The following is a 20,328-nucleotide window of genomic DNA, read 5'->3' as shown; positions in this document are numbered from 1 at the left end:
ACATCTGATTTGAGTACATCTAACTCATTTCCAGAACTCTAATTATGAGGGCATGTGGAAGATGCAGAGCTTAGCCCAAAAGCGGGCGCAGTAGGAAGATACCTCAAGAAGAATGACAAAGGAGGCTACGTCCCCAACTCACACAGTACTTTTTACTGTTAAAGAAAAGCATGCGTCTGTGTGTTGGCTTATGCTTTCCATTTCTTTTTGCTTCTTTTAGAGTTTATTTCCTGGGGCTTCCCAGGCAGCTCAGTGGTAAAGAATCTGCCTGCCGATGCGGAAGACACAGGTTTGGTCCCTGATCCCAGAAGATCCCACGTGCTTCAGGGCAACTCAGCCCAAGTGCCCCAACTACTGAGCCTGTGCTCTAGAGTCTAAGTCACAACTATTGAGCCCACGTGCCGCAACAAATGAAGCTCGAGCATCCGAGAGCCCATGCTCAGCAACAAGAGGAGCCACCACAATGAGAAGCCCGCGCAGCACGATGACGAGTAGCCCCTGCTCACCACAACTGAAGAAGGCCACAAATAAATAGATAAATAAATAATTTTTTTAAAGAGTCTATTTCCTTCCCTAAATAGTCTAGCAGAAGCTATGAATGACCCTTCTACTTTCAAGACAGACTTTGTAGTACTAGGTAGGCATGCCTGGGAAATGTGTATAAACTTGCAATAAGAAACTTCACTTAAATTTTTTTTTCAGAATCTTATCCATCATGACTGCCATCCGGCTACGAGAATTTATTGACCGCCGCCCAGCAATCCCACCCAGGTAATGGTCTTCCAAATGCAGACACCTCCAGAGCTGCAGCACGGAAGACGGACTCCTGGGAGGCTAGAATTATTCATCCTGCTGCTTGCTCCCTGATTTAGAGATAACTGCTGCCAGAGGTTCTACTGAAGTTTCTTTGGGTTTAGAAAAAGCTGTTTAAGAAAAAAAATCCAACATTTATGGCAGCATCTATGCAAACTTGGCAACTCCAAATTTTAGTATTTAGTTATTTTCCACAATGTTTAGTCATCAAAGATATGTCCTTTTGCTTCCAGAAATCACTGAAGGAGGAAGGGAAGGCTGCTTTGTTCTTAAAAAGATGTTCTTTCTCTAAAAAAGAGTCCTATTTTAGAGAAAGTATAGTCCCTATCCTTCCTTCCCTGAAATGCACATACGGAGGAAGCAGGGCGGAGAGAAAGGGGTGGGTTCCAGAATTATTTGATTTCTGCCTCCGCACATGCCCTTGGCTTTCCGTGTGTGTGTTTGAGATTTTTGCCCACCACTGTCGGGCCTGTTTAATTGTGGTCTCATCTCCTGGGGAAAATGGAGACAATCCTCCATTGGCTGCTGCCGCCCGGAGCTAAATGGAACCAAGTCAGAATCACTAGACCTGACTTAGGGTCCTTAGCAGCCCTTGGGGAGCTGGAGGGTTGGGGTGGAACACAGTGCAGAAGGCACCGGGCCGCTGATATCCTCAGGCTGGGCTGCATTCAGCTCTCTTGGGCTCATCCATCAGAGAGGCACAGTGTGCCTGCACTAGACTGGGGCCCCCACTCGCCACTTGAGTGCTCCCTGTGGGGCAGGTCTCTGTCTATTTTGTGTCTCTCCTGCCTTGCAACAGAGTGGACCAGTCCATCAGCAGGGTCCTCAATTCTGCCTCTAGGGTGTATCTCCATCTGACTGTTTTTCTTCATCTCCACAGCCACCACTTGGTCCAGACCACCACTGCCTCTCCCCTGTTCACCTACAACGATGGCCACTCTGGTCCTCCTCCAATCCATTCTCCAGAGAGAACCCCATAAAATATAAATGGGATCAGAGCCTTCCATTGCATAAAACCGTGCAATCTGGGACCTCTCTTGTGGTCCAGTGGTTGAGAACCCATCTTCCAACACAGCAGACACAGATTTTATCCCTGGTCAGAGAACTAGGATCCCACGTGCTGCGGGGCAACTAAGTTTGAACTCCACAACTAGGGATCCTAAGTGCCGCAACAGAGACCTAGCACAGTCAAAAAACAAAACAAAACCAAACCCTGCAATTATTGCGTTTTGCATGAAGCCTCAACACTTGCCAGGGCCTGCAGAGCCCTACATAAACAGACCCTGCTGATCTCTCCAACCTCCTCTTAACCTCAGCCCCATGATCTTTCTTGTTGCTTCAGGAGGCCCGCACTCTTTGATGTCTCAGGGTTTTGGGACATGTTCCTTTCCCCTGCATCACTGCCTTCTGGACTCTCTGCTACTCTTCTTACTCGGTTCAACCAGCCCGATTTCACTCAGCATGTCTCCACTGTTATCAGCTGCTCAGTGAGCAGAAGGTGGTACCATCCAGGCTGGGGGAGGTCTCTTCCTTTCACCGACCTCATCACCTCTGTTAGTTCTCCTTCTCACACCGTTTTTGGTTTCCTGTATGACTCCCATCATAACTTTCAGGTATTTTCTGTTTCTTTATTTCCTGTCTAGATCACCCACTGGATTAATAGTTAACACTTTTACAGCCCTTAATATGTGGCAGGCACTGTTCCAAGTATATATCAACTCATTTAATCTTCACAGTGACTGGGAGGAAATTGAGGCAAGGAGTGGTTAAGTGACTGTCCTGAGATTCCACCATAGTGAACTAGCAGAAGGAGGATTTGAACCCGCTAGTCTGGAGCCAACATCTGCGTTCTTGGTCACTGCCCTTGACATCCCCAGGTCAGCCCCCAGGGCGGGGCTTGTTTCACTGGCCACTCTGCCTAGCAGACTGCCACACTTGGTAGGAGCTCTGTGCACCTTTGTCGGAAAACTGAAAATGAATGAATCAGTGAGAAAAACTCATTCTGGCATGTGTTTGAGGTTTGGCCTCCTGGTGATTGACAGTATCCACAGAAGGTCTGCCCTCTGCTGCTCCTCTCTGTAAGCATTTACCCAATTAATTCATCCTTAAATGCCTAACCCTTGGGCTATAGTAGGGAAAACTGAATTACAAACCAGTAGGGGCACCTCATAAAGTTAAATATTAAGTGATTCACAAGGAGTAGTGACCACACAAAATTCTCGTAAAAGAATTACATTAGATACAAATTATCTTAGCCTTGTCACGCAGGGGCAGGGCTGAGCATTGTGTTGACTTGCGGGGCCTAGGATGCTCCTGGAAAGATCACTTAGGTTGGATTAAACTCACTGTGGTGTGCAAAAGACAAAGAATTTGTTTTGGGCTTAAATGAATTTTAAAAACATCAACTGAAATGATCTCTGAGACATCAAGGGGCAGCTGTGAAGATCAGATCATCCTGCCTTGAATGATAGATGGCAACAGCAAAGGGATACTTCAGTCACCAAGGACGTTCACACGTCTTGTTGACTTTCATGTAGTCATTAACAGAGATAGCATCATCCCCACTTTATTTATTTTTATACTTTTTTAAAATTTCATTTATCTATTTATTATTGGCTGTGCTGGGGGTTTGTTGCTATGCAGGCTTTTCTCTAGCTGTGGCAAGTGGGGGCTACTTGCTCGTTGTGGTGCCCAGACTTCTCATTACCATGGCTTGTTATGTTGCAGAGCGTGGGCTCTAGGGCGCGGGGGCTCAGTAGTTGTGGTTCCACAGGCTCACTAGTTGTAGCACGCTTAGCTGCTCCGCAGCATGTGGGATCTCTCCAGATCAGGGGCCACACCTGTGCTTCCTGCATTGGCAAGTGGATTCTTTACGACTGAGCCACCAGGGAAGCCCTCCCCACCCCATTTTATTGATGAGGAAACTGAGGCTCCCTCTTCCTTGAGGAGATTTGTGAAGCTAGTAGGGTCTGGGGAATGAAAGCATGAGGATGCGGGAATGGTGGCCTCCCATCTCTGTACTTATTGGCTCCTGTCCTTAGTAAGAGACTCATTCCCCCTGAGCCTTTGTTTCCTGACTGGTGCAGCACTTACCCCCACTCTATATGATTAGGCCTGAGGAGGGTTTTCCTTGCCTGATCATGAACTCTCAGGTGGAAAGACAGTGTTTCTCATCACTGCAGCCCTGGCATCTAGCACACTTCAGAGCCTGCAATAAGCACTGTTTTTATTCAACCGAAAGCCGCCTCCAGTTACACTGCTGGATCTACTTCTCTTCCTATTGCTTTGGTACAGGACATCCACTTCCTGTCTGCCCACAGTGAATCACAGAGTTCACACAAAAGTACGCTGAACTCTTCTGAAAAAGAAGTCATCGCACAAACACAGAGATGACTCTGGATGTGATCTGGAGTTCAGAGAACTGGGTTTGACTCATGCTTCTGGCATTTATCAGCTGGGTGTTATTTAGAAAGCCCACTTAACCTCTGTGAGCCTTGGTCTCCTTTTCTATAACAGGGTGTTAACAATGTTTACCTAGCAACAGGACTGTGAGAGTTAGATGAGATCATCTCTGCGAAGCTTTGTAACGATGAGGCCCAGCACAGACACAGGGCTGCACCATCACAGTGGCCCGGGCTGCCTCAGGTCCCAGAGGGATCCTCCCCTTTGGGTGTTGAGTTTTGCCTGCGGGGAAGCCCAGATCCTGCTCTGGTTACATTCACCCTCCCAGGGAACAGGTTTGCTCTTGTCTAGACTGAATGTGTAACCTCAAAGAGCCAAGCTGTCAGGGACTGGTAAATACTGTGCCCGGACTCCTACTCCCACCCAGGGAGGAGAAAAGGCCTTTCTACAGCTGACTCAAGAATCTTACAAGCCAAGTCAATAAAGTGGGTCTGAGCAGAGTCCAGGGCAGGGCTCCCAGACCAGGAGGCCAGCCCTGCTTTCCTACTCATTAATCGATTTTTTCCTCACCCCCAGCCCCTCCTCAGGAGAGGCCAGGTACTGTGCAGCCTCTGGGAGGACTGACTGCCAGGCCAGACCAGGCATTATCTTTTAGGACATAAAAATTCTCTTCCAAACCACTGACATGTTACCACATTCATCTAGAGCTTTCTCCTCTCTGAGGTGAAGACCACGTGGGGGAACTTGGAAAGTACCCAAAGAGTTGGAAGAAAAGCATACCACACCTTCATTCCTCAAACCTCTCCACGACCTCACCCAGCCCTGCCTCCAACACCCACCTGCTTACACATTTTCCTACTCTCTCCACTTCAAAAGCTACCCAGACAGGGACTTCCCTGGGGGTCTGGTGATTAAGACTCTCCGCTTCCACTGCAGGAGCTGCAGGTGGGATCCTTGGTCAGGGTATTAAGATCCCACATGCCACGTGTTGCAGCCAAAATAAAACAAATTAAAAAAATTAAAAAGCTACCCAGGGAGACTCCCGAGGGACTTGGGGTGGGCACGTTACCTGGTGCTGGTGAGGGGCTTCTCCAGTCTTAGACGGCTTGTACAGACCGTTTCTAGGAGCAGGGCTTAGGCTGCTCACCCAGACTCATGCCAGGAAGGAACCCAGAGTCAAAACACAGCCTAGTGCAAATGGTATAGCAACCGTGAGAAATCAGTGTTGTTCTGGAACTCCAGGTGGATGCTTCACAGAGCATCCAGTGAGATAATCTTCCCAAGGTGGGGCTTGGAAACTGGACAGGCACCTAAGAAATCTGTGTCTCCCACTCCCATGCCCTCAGGAATGTCATTTGTTCCCTATTATTGTGCCAGTTCCTCTTTCTTCTTGTGACCTAATCCCCTGCTGTTATTTACTGTTCAGGGCTCAGTCATATTATCCCAGCCACTGGGCAGGCCCAGACAGACTGTGGGTTTTCTGCAAATCAGAGCTCCCTGAGGTCCTGTTTGCATAGACAGGCAGACCCGCCCTGCTGACAGCACTTTGCCTTTTGCACCAGCCAGACAGCAAAGTCCGCACTGGCCTTCACACACTCCACTCTGATCACAACTCTGTCCGAGAGTTGGGTTCTATCATTCCCTCACCTGGAATCTCTTCCCTCTCCTACTGACTTGCTCAAACCCTAGACAGCCCTCCCTCTTTTGTGCCCCAATGACCCTTTATTCAGGTCATGATTTCAGCACATAAAGAGCGTGATGAGGACAAGGACTGCTTTTGATTCAGCTCTGTATCTGTAGAACCTAGTAATGTGCAGGGCACACTGTTGTCGTTATTCAGTCGCCTAGTCATGTCTGACTCTTTGCAACCCCATGGACTGCAGTATGCCAGGCCTCCCAGTCCCTCACCATCTCCCGAAGTTTGTCCAAGTTCATGTCCACTGCACGGTGATGCCATCCAGCCATCTCATCCTCTGCCGCCCACTTCTTCTGCCCTCAGTCTTTCCCAGCATCAGGGACTTTTCCAATGTGTCAGTTGTTTGCATCAGATGACCAAAATACTGGAACTTCAGCTTCAGCATCAGTCCTTCCAACGAACATTCAGGGTTGATTTCCCTTAAGACTGACTGGTTTGATCTCCTTGCTCTCCAAGGGACTCTCAAGAGCCTTCTCCAGCACCACAGTTTGAAGGCATCAATTCTTTGTTGCTCTGCCTTCTTTACCGTCCTGCTCTTACAAACATCCGTGACCACTGGGAAGACCATACCTTGACTATACGGACCTTTGTCGACAGAGTTATGTCTCTGCTTTTCAACACACTGTGTAGGTTTGTCATAGCTTTCCTGCCAAGAAGCAATCGTCTTCTGATTTCATGGCTGCGGTCACCGTCTGCAGTGATTTTAGAGCCCAAGAATAAGGTATCTGTCAGTACTTCCACTTGTATTCACCATGAAGTAACGGGGCCAGATGCCATGATCTTAATTTTTTATTTATTTTTTTAAAATTTTTTTAAATTTTATTTTATTTTTAAACTTTACATAATTGTATTAGTTTTGCCAAATATCAAAATGAAGATCTTAGTTTTTTAATATTTAGTTTTAAGCCAGCTCTTTCACTCTCCTCCCTCACCGTCATCAAGAGGCTCTTTAGCTTCTCTTTGCTTTCTGCATTGGAGTGGTATCATCCACATATCTGAGGTTGTTGATGTTTCTCCCGCCTGTCTTGATTCCCGCTTGTAACTCATCCAGGGCAGCATTTTCCACGATGTGCTCAGCATATAGGTTAAACAAGCAGGGTGACAGCAGACAGCCCTGTCATACTCCTTTCTCAATATTGAACTAATCATTTGTTCCATACAGGGTTCTAACTGTTACTTCTTGACGTGTGTACAGGTTTCTCAGGAGACAGGGAAGATGGTCTGGTATTTCCATCACTTCCATCAAAGGTTTTGGCGTAGTTGATGAAACAGAGGTAGATGTTTTTCTGGATTTCCCTAGCTTTCTCTATGATTCAGCAAATGTTGATCTCTGGTTTCTCTTTCTTTTCTAAGCCCAGCTTGGACATCAGAAAGTTCTTGGTTCATATAATGCTAAAGCCTAGAATACAAGATTTTTAAGCATGACTGTACTAGCATGGGAGATGAGTGCAATTGTGTGATGGTTAGCACATTCTGTGCTACCACCCTTCTTGGGAATTGGGTTGAGGATTGACCTTGTCCAGTCCTGTGGCCACTGCTGGGTCTTCCAGATTTGCTGACATATTGAATGCAACACCTTGATGGCATGGTCCTTTAGAGTTTTGAATAGTTCTATTAGAATTCCATTGTATCCACTAGATTTATTAACACTAGTACTTCCTAACGGAGAAGGCAATGGCACCCCACTCCAGTACTCTTGCCTGGAAAATCCCATGGACGGAGGAGCCTGGTAGGCTGCAATCCATGAGGTCGCTAGAGTCGGACATGACTGAGTGACTTCACTTTCACTTTTCACTTTCATGCATTGGAGGAGGAAATGGCAACCCATTCCAGTATTCTTGCCTGGAGAATCCCAGGGACGGCAGAGCCTGGTGGGCTGCCATCCATGGGGTGGCACAGAGTCGGACACGACTGAAGCGACTTAACAGCAGCAGCAGCAGTACTTCCTAAGGCCCACTTGACTTTGCTCTCCAGAAAGTCTGGCTATGGGTGGCTGACCACACCATTGTAGTAATCTGGTTCATTAAGATCTTTTTTGTAGAGTTCTTCCATGTGTTCTTTCCATCTCTTCTTGATCTCTTCAGCATCTACTAGGTCTCTACCATTTCTGGGCGAAATGTTCCCTTGATATCCAATTTTCCTGAAGAAATCTCTAGTCTTTCCCCTTTTGCTGTTTTCTTTTAGTTTTATGCACTGTTTGTTGAAGAAGGCCTTCTTATCTCTGTGCTATTCTTTGGAACTCTGCGTTTAGTTGGATATACCTTTTCCTTTCTCCCTTGCTTTTTGCTTCTCTTATTTCTTTGGCTATTTGTAAAGCCTCCTCAGATAACCACTTTGCCTTCTTGGTTTTCTTTTCCTTTGGGATGGTTTTGTTTGCTGTAGTATACATTATGCATAGTTAATAAATTCTGGTCAAACTGGAGGCATAGCTTAAGTTTCCATTCATCATTCAACACGTACTTGATGAGCTACTCCATGCAAAACTATGTACTACCTTCTACTGACTCTTCTTGAATTCTTACGGCACCTACTGAGTAAGAACCTATGGAAGGTCCCCAAAGACCCCAAATACCACAAACTCTACGGTCATCATCTCAAGAAGGCTCCCTTTCCTGCCTTCTGTCTCCTGGTGAGTGGCAGCCTGTTTCCCAGCATCTGAAGCCTTGTCTTGATGTCCTCCTCCTTTTTCATCCTCAACCCTCTCTCCTAGCAGTCATCTTAATCAGGCCTCTCCTCCCCAAGTGAACTTTCCACCACAGAGTTCAAAGCTTCCCTACGTCCCACATACATTACTATGATTACCTCCTGACAAATCTTTGTACCTCTAGTCAGATCGTCTTCAGATTTGTTTTCCACATTGCCACCAGCAGAATCTCTCTTCAACAAAAATTGCATTCATCATGGATTTTCTTTAAAATCCTACAAAGATTCCCTATTACCTATATCAATGGTTCTCAGTTTTTCAGATGACACACTCCCTTGGTTTATAATAAATATTTCGTAATGTCTCTGATACTCTCCTGAAATAAAATCTGTAAATAACATAATACAACTACATATAGTTTTAAGATGTCAGTATAATGCTGTAGGGCTTCTCTGGTGGCTCAATGGTGAAGAATCCACTTGCCAATGCAGGAGACACAGATTTGATCCCTGGGTTGGGAAGATCCTCTGGAGGAGAAAATGGGAACCCACTCCAGTACTCTTGCCTGGGAAATCCCATGGACAGAGGAGCCTGGTGAGCTACAGTGCATGGGGTCAAAAAAGAGTTGGATACAACTTAGCAACTAAACAACAGCAACATAATGCTAGAACTATCATCTAAAAGAAAAGTAATTTATTATAAAGAAGATGTATTTCAAAATGTGAGATCTGGGCACCATGAGCCCTCAACTTCTCCCGACACTGCTGTGTTTCAGCTGCGTACACCCGGCTCATCTCACGCCCCAGAAGATTTCCCCCCACTCTCCACCTTACTCACTTATGCTTGTGCTTCCCAACATCCTCACAGCCCAAGCCTCCCAGGCAAGGCTGGAACCCCTCCTCCAGGCTTACAAGTAACTTGTGCTTTGACCTTCACAGTGCTGCTTCATTTTTAGCCCCTATATATTTAATTATAAGAGTTTCTCTTTAAACACTGTGAAAGTTCATAAAAATATCAAAAGTAGAAAAAAATAGTATAGAGAATCTCCATTTATCCATTTCCATCTTTCAATAATTATCAACATTTGCCCCACTGGCCTTATATATTCTCTTATTTTTTTCTTGATATTTTGAAACTAATACCTGACAAGTCAAATATTTCTTTATGAATCCTGAAAATTGGATAACAAAAGATACTCCTATCAAAAGATTCCAAGGATTTTAGGACCTTTGTGCCAGGAACTGAGGATAGAGATTGAATATATTTTTTTACCATACCACAGCTGGTTTTCCTCTGTAAAGAGCTAATAATATTAATTCCTTTTGTCTCACTCTCCTTCCTGTCCCCACTAGTATATTCATTGTTCACCAAGGAAAGGATCTCCGTGGTTATTACACTGGGCAGCTGGCAAGAGTCCATTATGATTATAGTGTGAAGAGATCTCCCAGGTAAGACACTTTCCTAAATCTTAATGTACTAAAGTTAGGCTAATAAATGAAAAACTGGGAATCACAATTTGCAATGATAATAACAATAATAATTATTATTTAATGCATGGAAAATTTGGAAGGAAATACACCAAACTGTTGACACTGGTTTTTCATGAATAGTGAGATTATTGATATTTGTATTTCATTTTTTATCTTTTTCTTTATTTTCCAGATTTTTCTATGATGAACATATATTACTTTTATAATTAGCAATAAATATAAAATTATTTAAATCATCAAAGGAACGTAAGAAATACCATTAGTTTAACATTTTAACTCAATCAAATAACTTAATCTTCCTGACACTCATTTTCCTTCTCAATAAAGTCACAAATTTGGCCTAACCAGTTTCTGCCTTTCTGCAGTGATTTTAACAGAAAGGGGAAAAAAGCAGGCACTTCAATGCTATTTTCTAGTTTGGGGAGGCTGTTCAGTTCAGTTTCATTCAGTCGCTCATTTGTGTCTGACTTTGCGACCCCATGAACCACAGCACACAAGGCTTTCCTGTCCATCACCAACTCCCAGAGTTTACCCAAACTCGTGTCCATCGAGTCAGTGATCCATCTAACCATCTCATCCTCTGTCATCCCCTTCTCTTCCTGCCCTCAATCTTTCCCAGCATCAGGGTCTTTTCAAATGATTCAGCTCTTCACATCAGGTGGCCAAAGTATTGGAGTTTCAGCTTCAGCATCAGTCCTTCCAATGAACACCCAGGACTGATCTCCTTCAGGATGGACTGGTTGGATCTCCTTGCAGTCCAAGGGGCTCTCAAGAGTGTTCTCCAGTACCACAGTTCCAAAGCATCAATTCTTCTGTGCTCAGCTTTCCTCACAGTCCAACTCTCACATCCATACATGACTACTGGAAAAACCATAGCCTTGACTAGACAGACCTTTGTTGACAAAGTAATGTCTCTGTTTTTTAATATGCTGTCTAGGTTGGTCATAACTTTCCTTGCAAGGAGTAAGTGTCTTTTAATTTCATGGCTGCAGTCACCATCTACAATGATTTTGGAGCCCCCCCCCCAACTAAAGTCAGCCACTGTTTCCACTGTTTCCCCATCTATTTCCCATGAAGTGATGGGACCAGATGCCATGATCTTTGTTTTCTGGATGTTGAGCTTTAAGCCAACTTTTTCACTCTCCTCTTTCACTTTCATCAAGAGGCTTTTTAGTTCCTCTTCACTTTCTGCCAGAAGGCTGGTGTCATCTGCGGATCTGAGGTTATTGATATTTCTCCTGGCAATCTTGATTCCATCTTTTGCTTCTTCCAGCCCAGCGTTTCTCATGATGTACTCTGCATATAAGTTAAATAAATGGTGACAATATACAACCTTGACGAACTCCTTTTCCTATTTGGAACCAGTCTGTTGTTCCATGTCCAGTTCTAACTGTTGCTTCCTGACCTGCATACAGATTTTTCAGGAGGCAGGTCAGGTGGTCTGGTATTCCCACCTCTTTCAGAATTTTCCACAGTTTATTGTGATCCACACAGTCAAAGGCTTTGGCATAGTCAGTAAAGCAGAAATAGATGTTTTTCTGGAGCTCTCTTGCTTTTTCAATGATCCAGTTAGAAACATCAATTTGAATAACTTATGAAGTATTTGATTTTAGGCAGTTTTCATCCATTCTGAATATCAATAGGCTTACCTGTTAAATAAAATAATTGATGTAAAATTCCAGAACATAGTAAGCACTCAAAATGCTATTGCTATTATTTTGAGTTCATCATCATAGTGTATTTTAGAAACTACTTTTCTTCTCTTAATTACCTTTGACATAGTCAACTCCTGATTATTCTTCAAGTAAAGAAAAGGGAGCCATAGCAATGACAGAATAGCACACAGACTAAACGTAATAGATGACCAAACTGAAAGTAGCTTTAGCTTTTTAAATTCTGATTCTATCTGATAAATAAGATGTAGCCAGAGAAATGACATGACTTGCCTGACATGTAGCTGGTTGGTCTAAAAGCTGAGTTGTGAATTGATCCACACTTTCTGATTCCCAGTTCAAGGTTCTTTGTTCTAATTCAAATACATTCTTATATCAAAATCTTGGTAGGAGCATGATCTCTGCCAGAGGATAAACAAGGAAGGAAACAACTGAAACCCTCTTCCAGAAGCCAGCTCCACAGGGCACTCTCCACACATGTTCTGTGGACTCTGACCGTTCCCTCAGCTGCATTATCTGCCCCTCCTGCTACCACAGAACGCTCAGGCAAAGGGAACCTTGACTCTGACAAGACTTGAGCCTGCTTAAAATTAGTCTTAGGGGAAAAACTTAGTCAATGTTTTGTCAAGCAATGACTTTATTAAACTTCTGGTTAAGAATAAGGAAAAGACAAGCGAAACCAAAACAGACAAACAAGACAGGAAATCATGCAATTATTAGGACCAGGCCTAACTTCTTTATACTCATAATTTAAACAGACAGATGCCTATGGCTTACCTTCCCCAGATATATTCTCCCACCAATGTGATATTTTCAGAATTAGAGTCCCCCTTTTGAGTAAAAGTCTTGTCTCCAGAACACCATCAGTATTCTTGAAAATGGAGATGATTCTGGTTCCATAGAAACATCCAGGACAAAGTCAGAATAGGCTGCCAGTCTAGGAGGGGTGGGTGTGGGAGCACTCACCAGGATCCGGTTCGGGAGCCATCCATGGCTGTCAATGGCATAGAAGTGACCAGATGACAGTAACAGGCAGAACACAAACTCACAAGAGACTGATCCATTCATCAGAAGGCAAATGTTTTGCTTCACAGCAGGAGACAAGCTTTCATAGGAAAAGAAGTGCTCCCACCCACCATGTAAGGGACCCATTTTCTAGGACCAAGAACCTTTTAAGCACAAAACAAAAGCAAGTAGAGGTGGGAAGGAATTCTTGGTGCTTCTCCACACCTGTCTTCAACAGAACATCTCCGGCCCATCCAGCATTGCTCCGCTGTCCAGTACCACACACAGAGTCAGAGTCTTGCTCTTTCTTTTCCTGAACTTCAGGCAGAGGCATCCCATTTCTGCTAACAAACTCTCCTCTTTAAAGAAGGCACATCACAATCAAGTTTTACCCAAGTATATAAACATAATTCATTATGATTAAATAGTGTCAGTCACCCGTTTCAGTGTGATTAATCACGGTTATACAATCAAGTAAGATGACATCCTACTCAAAATGATTGGATTAGGATGTTCTTAAATCTCACCCAAGATTTAATCTTTTTCACATCTCTAGTAGCTCACCTTCTCTACTTTACAGTACAAAAATACACGTGTTCATTAGAACATTTGAAAACACTGATAATCAAAATTTTTTTTAATTATCCATAATGCCATTACCCAGAGATAGATTACATGTAAAATCCTCCAGATCTACACAAAATAGAATGAGATGGTATTTTGAAACCCTTTTTTGCCCAGTTTTATTGAGATATAGTTTATATATAACATTTTATTAGTTTAAGGTATGCAGCATAGTGATTTTGTATATGTTGTTGTTGCTGTTCAGTTGTTAAGTTGTGTCCAAACTTTTGGGACCCCATGGACTGCAGCCCGCCAGGTTCCTCTGTCCATGGGATTCTCCAGGCCAGAATACTGGAGTGGGTGGCCATTTGCTTCTTCACTTTCCAACCCAAGAATTGAACCCTCATCTCCTGCATTCGCAGGCTGATTCTTTACAGCTGAGCCACCAGGGAAGCCTGTACATATTGCAAAATGATTACTATGTTTATAAATATCCATCATCTCATATAGTTACAATTTTTTTCTTGTGGTAAGAACTTTTGAGGTCTATCTCTCTTAGCAACTTTCAAATATACAATATAGCATTGTTGACTATAGTCACCATGCAGTACATTACGTTCCCAGAACTTATTTATTTTATATCTGGAAGTTTGTATCTTTTGACCATTTTCATCCATTTCCTCCAGGCCCCAAACCTCACCTCTGGCAATCACTATGCTATTTTCTGTTTTTATGAGTTCAGTTTTTTTAGATTCCACATAATAGTGAGATCATACGGTATTTGTCTTTCTTTGTCTCTTAGCATAATGTCCTCGAGGCTCATCTGTATTGTCACAAATGGCAGGCTATTCATCTTTTTTAGGCTGAATAGTATTTCATAGTATATACATTTCACACATTTTTTTCCATTTATTCATCAATGGACATTTAGATTATTTCAATGTCTTGGCCATTGTAAATAATGCTGTAGTGAAGATGGGAGAGCAGTTATCTTTTTTGAGATGGTGATTTTGTTTCCTTTGGATAAACACACAGAAGTGGAATTGCTGGATCATATGGTAGTTCTATTTTTAGTTTTTTTTTTTGAGGAATCTCCATACAGCTTTCCATAGTTGATGTAACCAATTTACATTCCCCTCAACAGTGCATGATGACTTTTTTTTCTCCACATCCTTTCTACTACCTGTCATTTTTAGTTTTTTTGATGATAGCCTTTATGACAGGTATGAGGTGATATCTTATTGTGGTTTTGACTTGCATTTGACTGTGTGGATCATAATAAACTGTGGAAAATTCTGAAAGAGATGGGAATACCAGACCACCTGACCTGCCTCCTGAAAAATCTGTATGCAGGTCAGAAAGCAACAGTTCGAACTGGACATGGAACAACAGACTGGTTCCAAATAGGAAAAGGAGTACATCAAGGCTGTATATTGTCATCCTGATTATTTAACTTATATGCAGAGTACATCATGAGAAACGCTGGGCCGGAAGAAGCACAAGCTGGAATCAAGATTGTCGGGAGAAATATCAATAACCTCAGATATGCAGATGACACCACCCTTCTGGCAGAAAGTGAAGAGGAACTAAAAAGCCTCTTGATGGAAGTAAAAGTGGAGAGTGAAAAAGTTGGCTTAAAACTCAACATTCAGAAAACGAAGATCATGGCATCTGGTCCCATCACTTAATGAGAAATAGATGGGAAAACAATGGAAACAGTGTCAGACTTTATTTTTGGGGGCTCCAAAATCACTACAGATGGTGACTGCAGCCATGAAATTAAAAGACGCTTACTCCTTGAAAGAAAAGTTATGACCAACCTAAATAGCATATTGAAAAGCAGAGACATTACTTTGCCAACAAAGGTCCATCTAGTCAAGGCTATGGTTTTTCCAGTGGTCATGTATGGATGTGAGAGTTGGACTGTGAAGAAAGCTGAGCACCAAAGAATTGATGCTTTTGAACTGTGGTGTTGGAGAAGACTCTTGAGAGTCCCTTGGACTGCAAAGAGATCCAACCAGTCCATTCTGAAGGAGATCAGCCCTGGGATTTCTTTGGAAGGAATGATGTTGAAGCTGAAACTCCAGTACTGTGGCCACCTCATGAAAAGAGTTGACTCATTGGAAAAGACTCTGATGCTGGGAGGGATTGGGGGCAGGAGGAGAAGGGGACGACAGAGGATAAGATGGCTGGATGGCATCACTGACTTGATGGACGTGAGTCTGAGTGAACTCCGGGAGTTGGTGATGGACAGGGAGGCCTAGTGTGCTGCGATTCATGGGGTCGCAAAGAGTCAGACATGACTGAGGGACTGAATTGAACTGAACTGAATGATTAGAGATATTACTTTGCCAACAAAGGTCCATCTAGTCAAGGCTACGGTTTTTCCAGCAGTCATGTATGGATGTGAGAGTTGGACTGTGAAGAAGGCTGAGCACCGAAGAATTGATGCTTTTGAACTGTGGTGTTGGAGAAGACTCTTGAGAGTCCCTTGGACTACAAGGAGATCCAACCAGTCCAACCTAAAGGAGATCAGTCCTGGGTGTTCATTGGAAGAACTGATGCTGAAGCTGAAACTCCAATACTTTGGCCACCTCATGCGAAGAGTTGACTCATTGGAAAAGACCCTGATGCTGGGAAGGATTGGGGGCAGGAGGAGAAGGGGACGACAGAGGATGAGATGGCTGGATGGCGTCACCGACTGGATGCACATGAGTCTGAGTGAACTCTGGGAGTTGGTGATGGACAGGGAGGCCTGGCATGCTGTGATACATGGGGTCGCAAAGAGTCGGACATGACTGAGCGAATGCACTGAATTGAACTGAATGATTAGTGATGTTGAGCGCTATGATTAAAGCCTTCAACAAACTGGGCATAAAGGGAACATACTTCAACATAATAAATTCCACATATGACAAGCCCACAGCTCACATTATACTCATCTGGAGGTACAGGAAGGTTATAACCAGTTTCAGGCTAATCAAACACCAATATGCACCATAGTGGTTAGTCTGGTCAAAATAAAGCAGTAGCACCTTGAGGGAACTAAATATGCAAACAAAAATTATACTTCAAAAGGGTACTGGGAAATAACCATGCCAGAACAGATCCAGAGGAAGTTTTGATGCCGGTCACCTTCTGTGACCTGTGATTAGAAAGAAGGAGGGATGCTAAAGGGAAGAACAAGAGTCTGGAATCCTTGAACCGTCTACTGACAAGTTTGCTAGGGCTAACCTTGGAGTTACAGAGTCTTGTCAATACTATCTTGGTAGCCTCCGGGCCACGTTTAGGGAATGGATTTCAGCTGATGAGAAAATGAAATGCTTTTCTTCTACCAGGTGGGCATTTAGCAAGCTGTTTCTATTTTCATTTAGACGTCTCATAGACTTGGACATTCCATTTAAGAAGAAAAGTCAGTATCAGCCTCAATTAGACCAACAAACTCTCATTCAGTACATCTGTTTTCGAAGACGTTCAAAGCCTGCCGAACCATGGTATAAAGAAACCTCTTACCAAAGAGACTATTCTTTGCCATTTTACAAGACGGGTAAGTTAGATCAAGGGTTCTTACTGTCTGAGAGCAACTCTGCCTGGGCCAAATTTGAGCATCTTCTGTGGGCTTGCTGTCTCAGGGAGCACGTCTGGGACCTGTCACATTGGCAGGGAGGGGTATTCACTTGTGTTTGGTGCAGGAAAAAGAGTTTAGAGAGCTGCCCCTGGGCTACATCCTTCTTTCCTAGCTCCTCGTACAGGAGACTTTCAGGCTGAAAATTCATAAATGTCCTTGGTAGAAAGCAAGCTCGAGTCTGACCACTCCTTGGAGCCCCTTGTCACTTGACAAATTTGTTATTGTACCATACTGTTGAGAGGATCTTCCTCCCCTCACTCTATTTTAAATGGATTTACGACAATTATTTAATATTTGCATGTATGTTTCAAAAATTCTAAGTTCCCTCTGTAGTATTTCTCCATGCTGCAGCCCGTATGTGAGTGCTGAGGGGCCAAGGCCCCCCACAGATATGACCCTTGGGAGTACATGTGGTTATGACCTTAAACTTGACTGCATTCCTGTAATCACTGACACTTTGGATTTTAGTCACAGTATCGATTGCTCTATTGACAGACTTTCTGAATGAGTAAACCCCAATACTTCTGGGTCTCTTACACGGTGGCAAGCATATATTTGGTCCGAAGGCAATGGCACCCCACTCCAGTACTCTTGGCTGGAAAATCCCGTGGATGGAAGAGCCTGGTGGGCAGCAGCCCATGGGGTCGCTAAGAGTCGGACACGACTGAGTGACTTCACTTTCATGCATTGGAGAAGGAAATGGCACCCCACTCCAGTGTTCTTGCCTGGAGAATCCCAGGGACGGGGGAGCCTGGTGGACTGCCGTCTATGGGGTCACACAGAGTCAGACACGACTGAAGCGACTTAGCAGCAGCAGCAGCAACAGCTCTCTGCAGTAAATGCTATTATTTCCTCCACTTTACAGTGACCAAGTTGCAAAGACAGCCCCAAGTCACAGGAAACAGGAGAAGCAAAACCCAGACCCAGGCAATTTCAGACACAGAATTCAGCCCTGGCCCAAGGTCTGTGCTGGACCTTTAAGCTATTTTACCTCTGTCACAGCTGAGCATCACTTGTACTACTATCTATTCAACAGTTTTCTTTAAAACGAGCCACTTTTTTTTTTTAATCTTAAAATTAAAAATAACAAAACTAGTAAAAGTATGGTGAGAGGAATGGGATGTGGAATGGGAAGAATCTACCCCTCTTTTTTTCTCCCCTGAACAAAGAGCTGCAGCCTGGAGGGAATGACAGAGCAGGGCTGAGACTCAGTCCCAAGGGGACAGGAAAAAATAGCAATTGGGAAGAGCGGGAACCCAGCAGAACCAGGCAGATCTTGGGGAGTGGAGCCAGGCATAGGGGTGGTGATGGATGAAGCTGGGATTGGGGCCAAAGAGTAACAGGGCGAGTTGGCATAAGAAGCTGCAAGCAGGCTAATCTGGGTTCCGGGAGGCGAGAGAAGTTTGGAGCCTGAGAAGAGAGGAAGCTGAGGGGATAGGGAGGAGGGTGAGGGCTGAGATATAGGTCATTGGAGGAGGAGGTATGGAGTGGAAGGAATCAGGGGACCTTGGGGGGGTTATATTAAAGAAAGTCAGCTTCGGGTGGAGGACACTACCTGGGGCTGAGGTGGGGTTGGAAAAGAGAAGGGGTGGTTGGGAAGCATCGGTGGGGCTCCCATCCCTGTAGAAGCAGTTTTTGGAGGCTGACTGAGTGTGAAATCTCTTTCCTTTGTATGAGGGAATCTAGGGGACCTCTAGTTTCCAAAGGGATGGTAAACACTTTTAAAAGACAATTCCTAATTCTTTCCAAACCTATCGAATCAGGTGAATGCTTAGCAAAGAAAACACCCAGGCTAAGTGCCATGGAAGGAGGTAAAAGGAAGTCCATACTATGATCTCAGCCTCAGGAAGCTCACAGTCTAACTGGGAAGATGAGGCAATGATGAACCTATCAGAGGTTGCTGCTGCTACTGTTGAGTCGCTAAGTCATATCTGACTCTTTGCAACCCCATGGACTGTAGCCCACCGGCCTCTCTGTCCATGGGATTTTCCCAGCAAAAAGACTGGTGTGGGTTGCAATTTCCTTCTCCAGGGGATCTTCCTGACCCAGGGATCAAACCTGAGTCTCCTGCATTGGCAGGCAGATTCTTTACTGCTGAGCTCCCTAGGAAAAAGTGCAAAGTAGAGGAGCAGCAGCTGAAAGATGAGAATACTGGGGCCTGGAGCAGAATGCGCCCGTGGGGACCTAAGCTTGATCTCGATGGATAAGACTTGCAGGTAGCAAAAGAAACAGGGGGACATACCAGAGGCAGTGGATGAGAAGAAGGGGGAGGTTTGTGGTGGGGGGGTGGGGTAGGGGAGCAGGGAGGATCCCCAAGAGGACCAGGCCTGATTGAGCAAGGTAGAACAGAAGTGGGAAGCCAAATGCAGATTGGCAGAGTGGGCAAGAGTGCCTGGAACTGAAGAGGAGCTACAGGAGCCTGCAAAGTTGAATCTGCATAATCAGAGCCGTTATAGGATCAGAGTCAAGAGGGCAACCCAGTCAGCTTCAGAGGACGTTAGCTTAGCATCCTCTGTCTGATGATTAGCTTAGCATCAGTCTGTCGGACTGCTTAACTCAGGCAGGAGAAGACACAGCCAGCAGGTGAGAAGAGCAGCTGGGAGGCGGTGGCAGAACCATGGATGGAGCAGTGTGAGGCAGTGAGCAGAATTCAGGCCTTAGAGTGCTACAGGCCTGGCACATTCTAGCTGTGTGGTGTCGGGCAGGACACTCGACTTTTCTGAACCTTTCTGTCTATAAAATAGAGATCAGAGTCCGCATTTTAGGATAATTGCTAAAATTTAAAATATTTGTCACGTGCCCAAAGTGCGCTAAGTGACTTACTCATATGCGTGTCACGCTTACCGTTGCAATGAGTCGTATTGTCCCCACGAAGTAGGTATTTTTACCAACTCCGTTTAGCAGAAGAGGAAACAGAGGCTCAGAGACTTCAAAACCTGTTCAAGCAAGCAACTGCTAAGTCATCAGTCTGGGTCATATGCAGAGGTGTCACACTCCCAAAACTGGCTCTTAAATTGAACTGAGCAAGTTTCATGAGAAATGGGAAGAAGACTCATATGGCAGAGCCTCAGGAGAGAGAAAAGACAGTACCAAATAAAGAATTCACAGGAGAGCAATTAAAGCTAATTGCACAGTGTCCCACTTGTACTGCAAGATTGTTAAAGCCTCTGATAGAAATATGGAAAATATGGTACTTGAAAGTGTGGCCTAGGATCATTCCCTGCTTAATGAGGTTTGAAGCCTGACCGATTCAAGAGATAATTTACGTTGAAATATTCAGGGCTCCGTTTATCACTCATGGGGTGTGTATGTTAGTTTTCTATTGTGGAATAACAAATCATTCCAAAACCCAGTGACCTAAAACATCAATAATGATGATTTTTATAACTACCTCTCATCATTTCAGTGGGTTA

General features: G+C 44.3%; 1 protein-coding gene across 2 annotated transcripts in view; it reads left to right on the top strand.

The window, feature by feature from the left end:
- C16H1orf100 (chromosome 16 C1orf100 homolog) overlaps positions 1-20,328 on the top strand; it is a 36,103-nt gene that overhangs the window by 8,474 nt on the left and 7,301 nt on the right. Inside the window, exons 2-4 of one of the 2 annotated variants that reach the window (XM_027565944.1) lie at positions 703-771; positions 9,908-10,003; positions 16,662-16,834. In XM_027565944.1, the coding sequence (XP_027421745.1) occupies positions 716-771; positions 9,908-10,003; positions 16,662-16,834 (325 nt within the window). In that variant the 5' untranslated portion in view covers positions 703-715. Of the gene's footprint in view, positions 1-702; positions 772-9,907; positions 10,004-16,661; positions 16,835-20,328 lie in introns of those variants that run through there. The other variant, XM_027565945.1, reaches the window with a different exon arrangement.

The sequence above is a fragment of the Bos indicus x Bos taurus genome, chromosome 16, assembly GCF_003369695.1.
Source record: "Bos indicus x Bos taurus breed Angus x Brahman F1 hybrid chromosome 16, Bos_hybrid_MaternalHap_v2.0, whole genome shotgun sequence".
NCBI classification, from domain to species: Eukaryota; Metazoa; Chordata; class Mammalia; order Artiodactyla; family Bovidae; genus Bos; species Bos indicus x Bos taurus.
The sequence above is the reverse complement of the archived record's forward strand: the minus strand, read 5'-3'. Positions and strand labels throughout refer to the sequence as shown.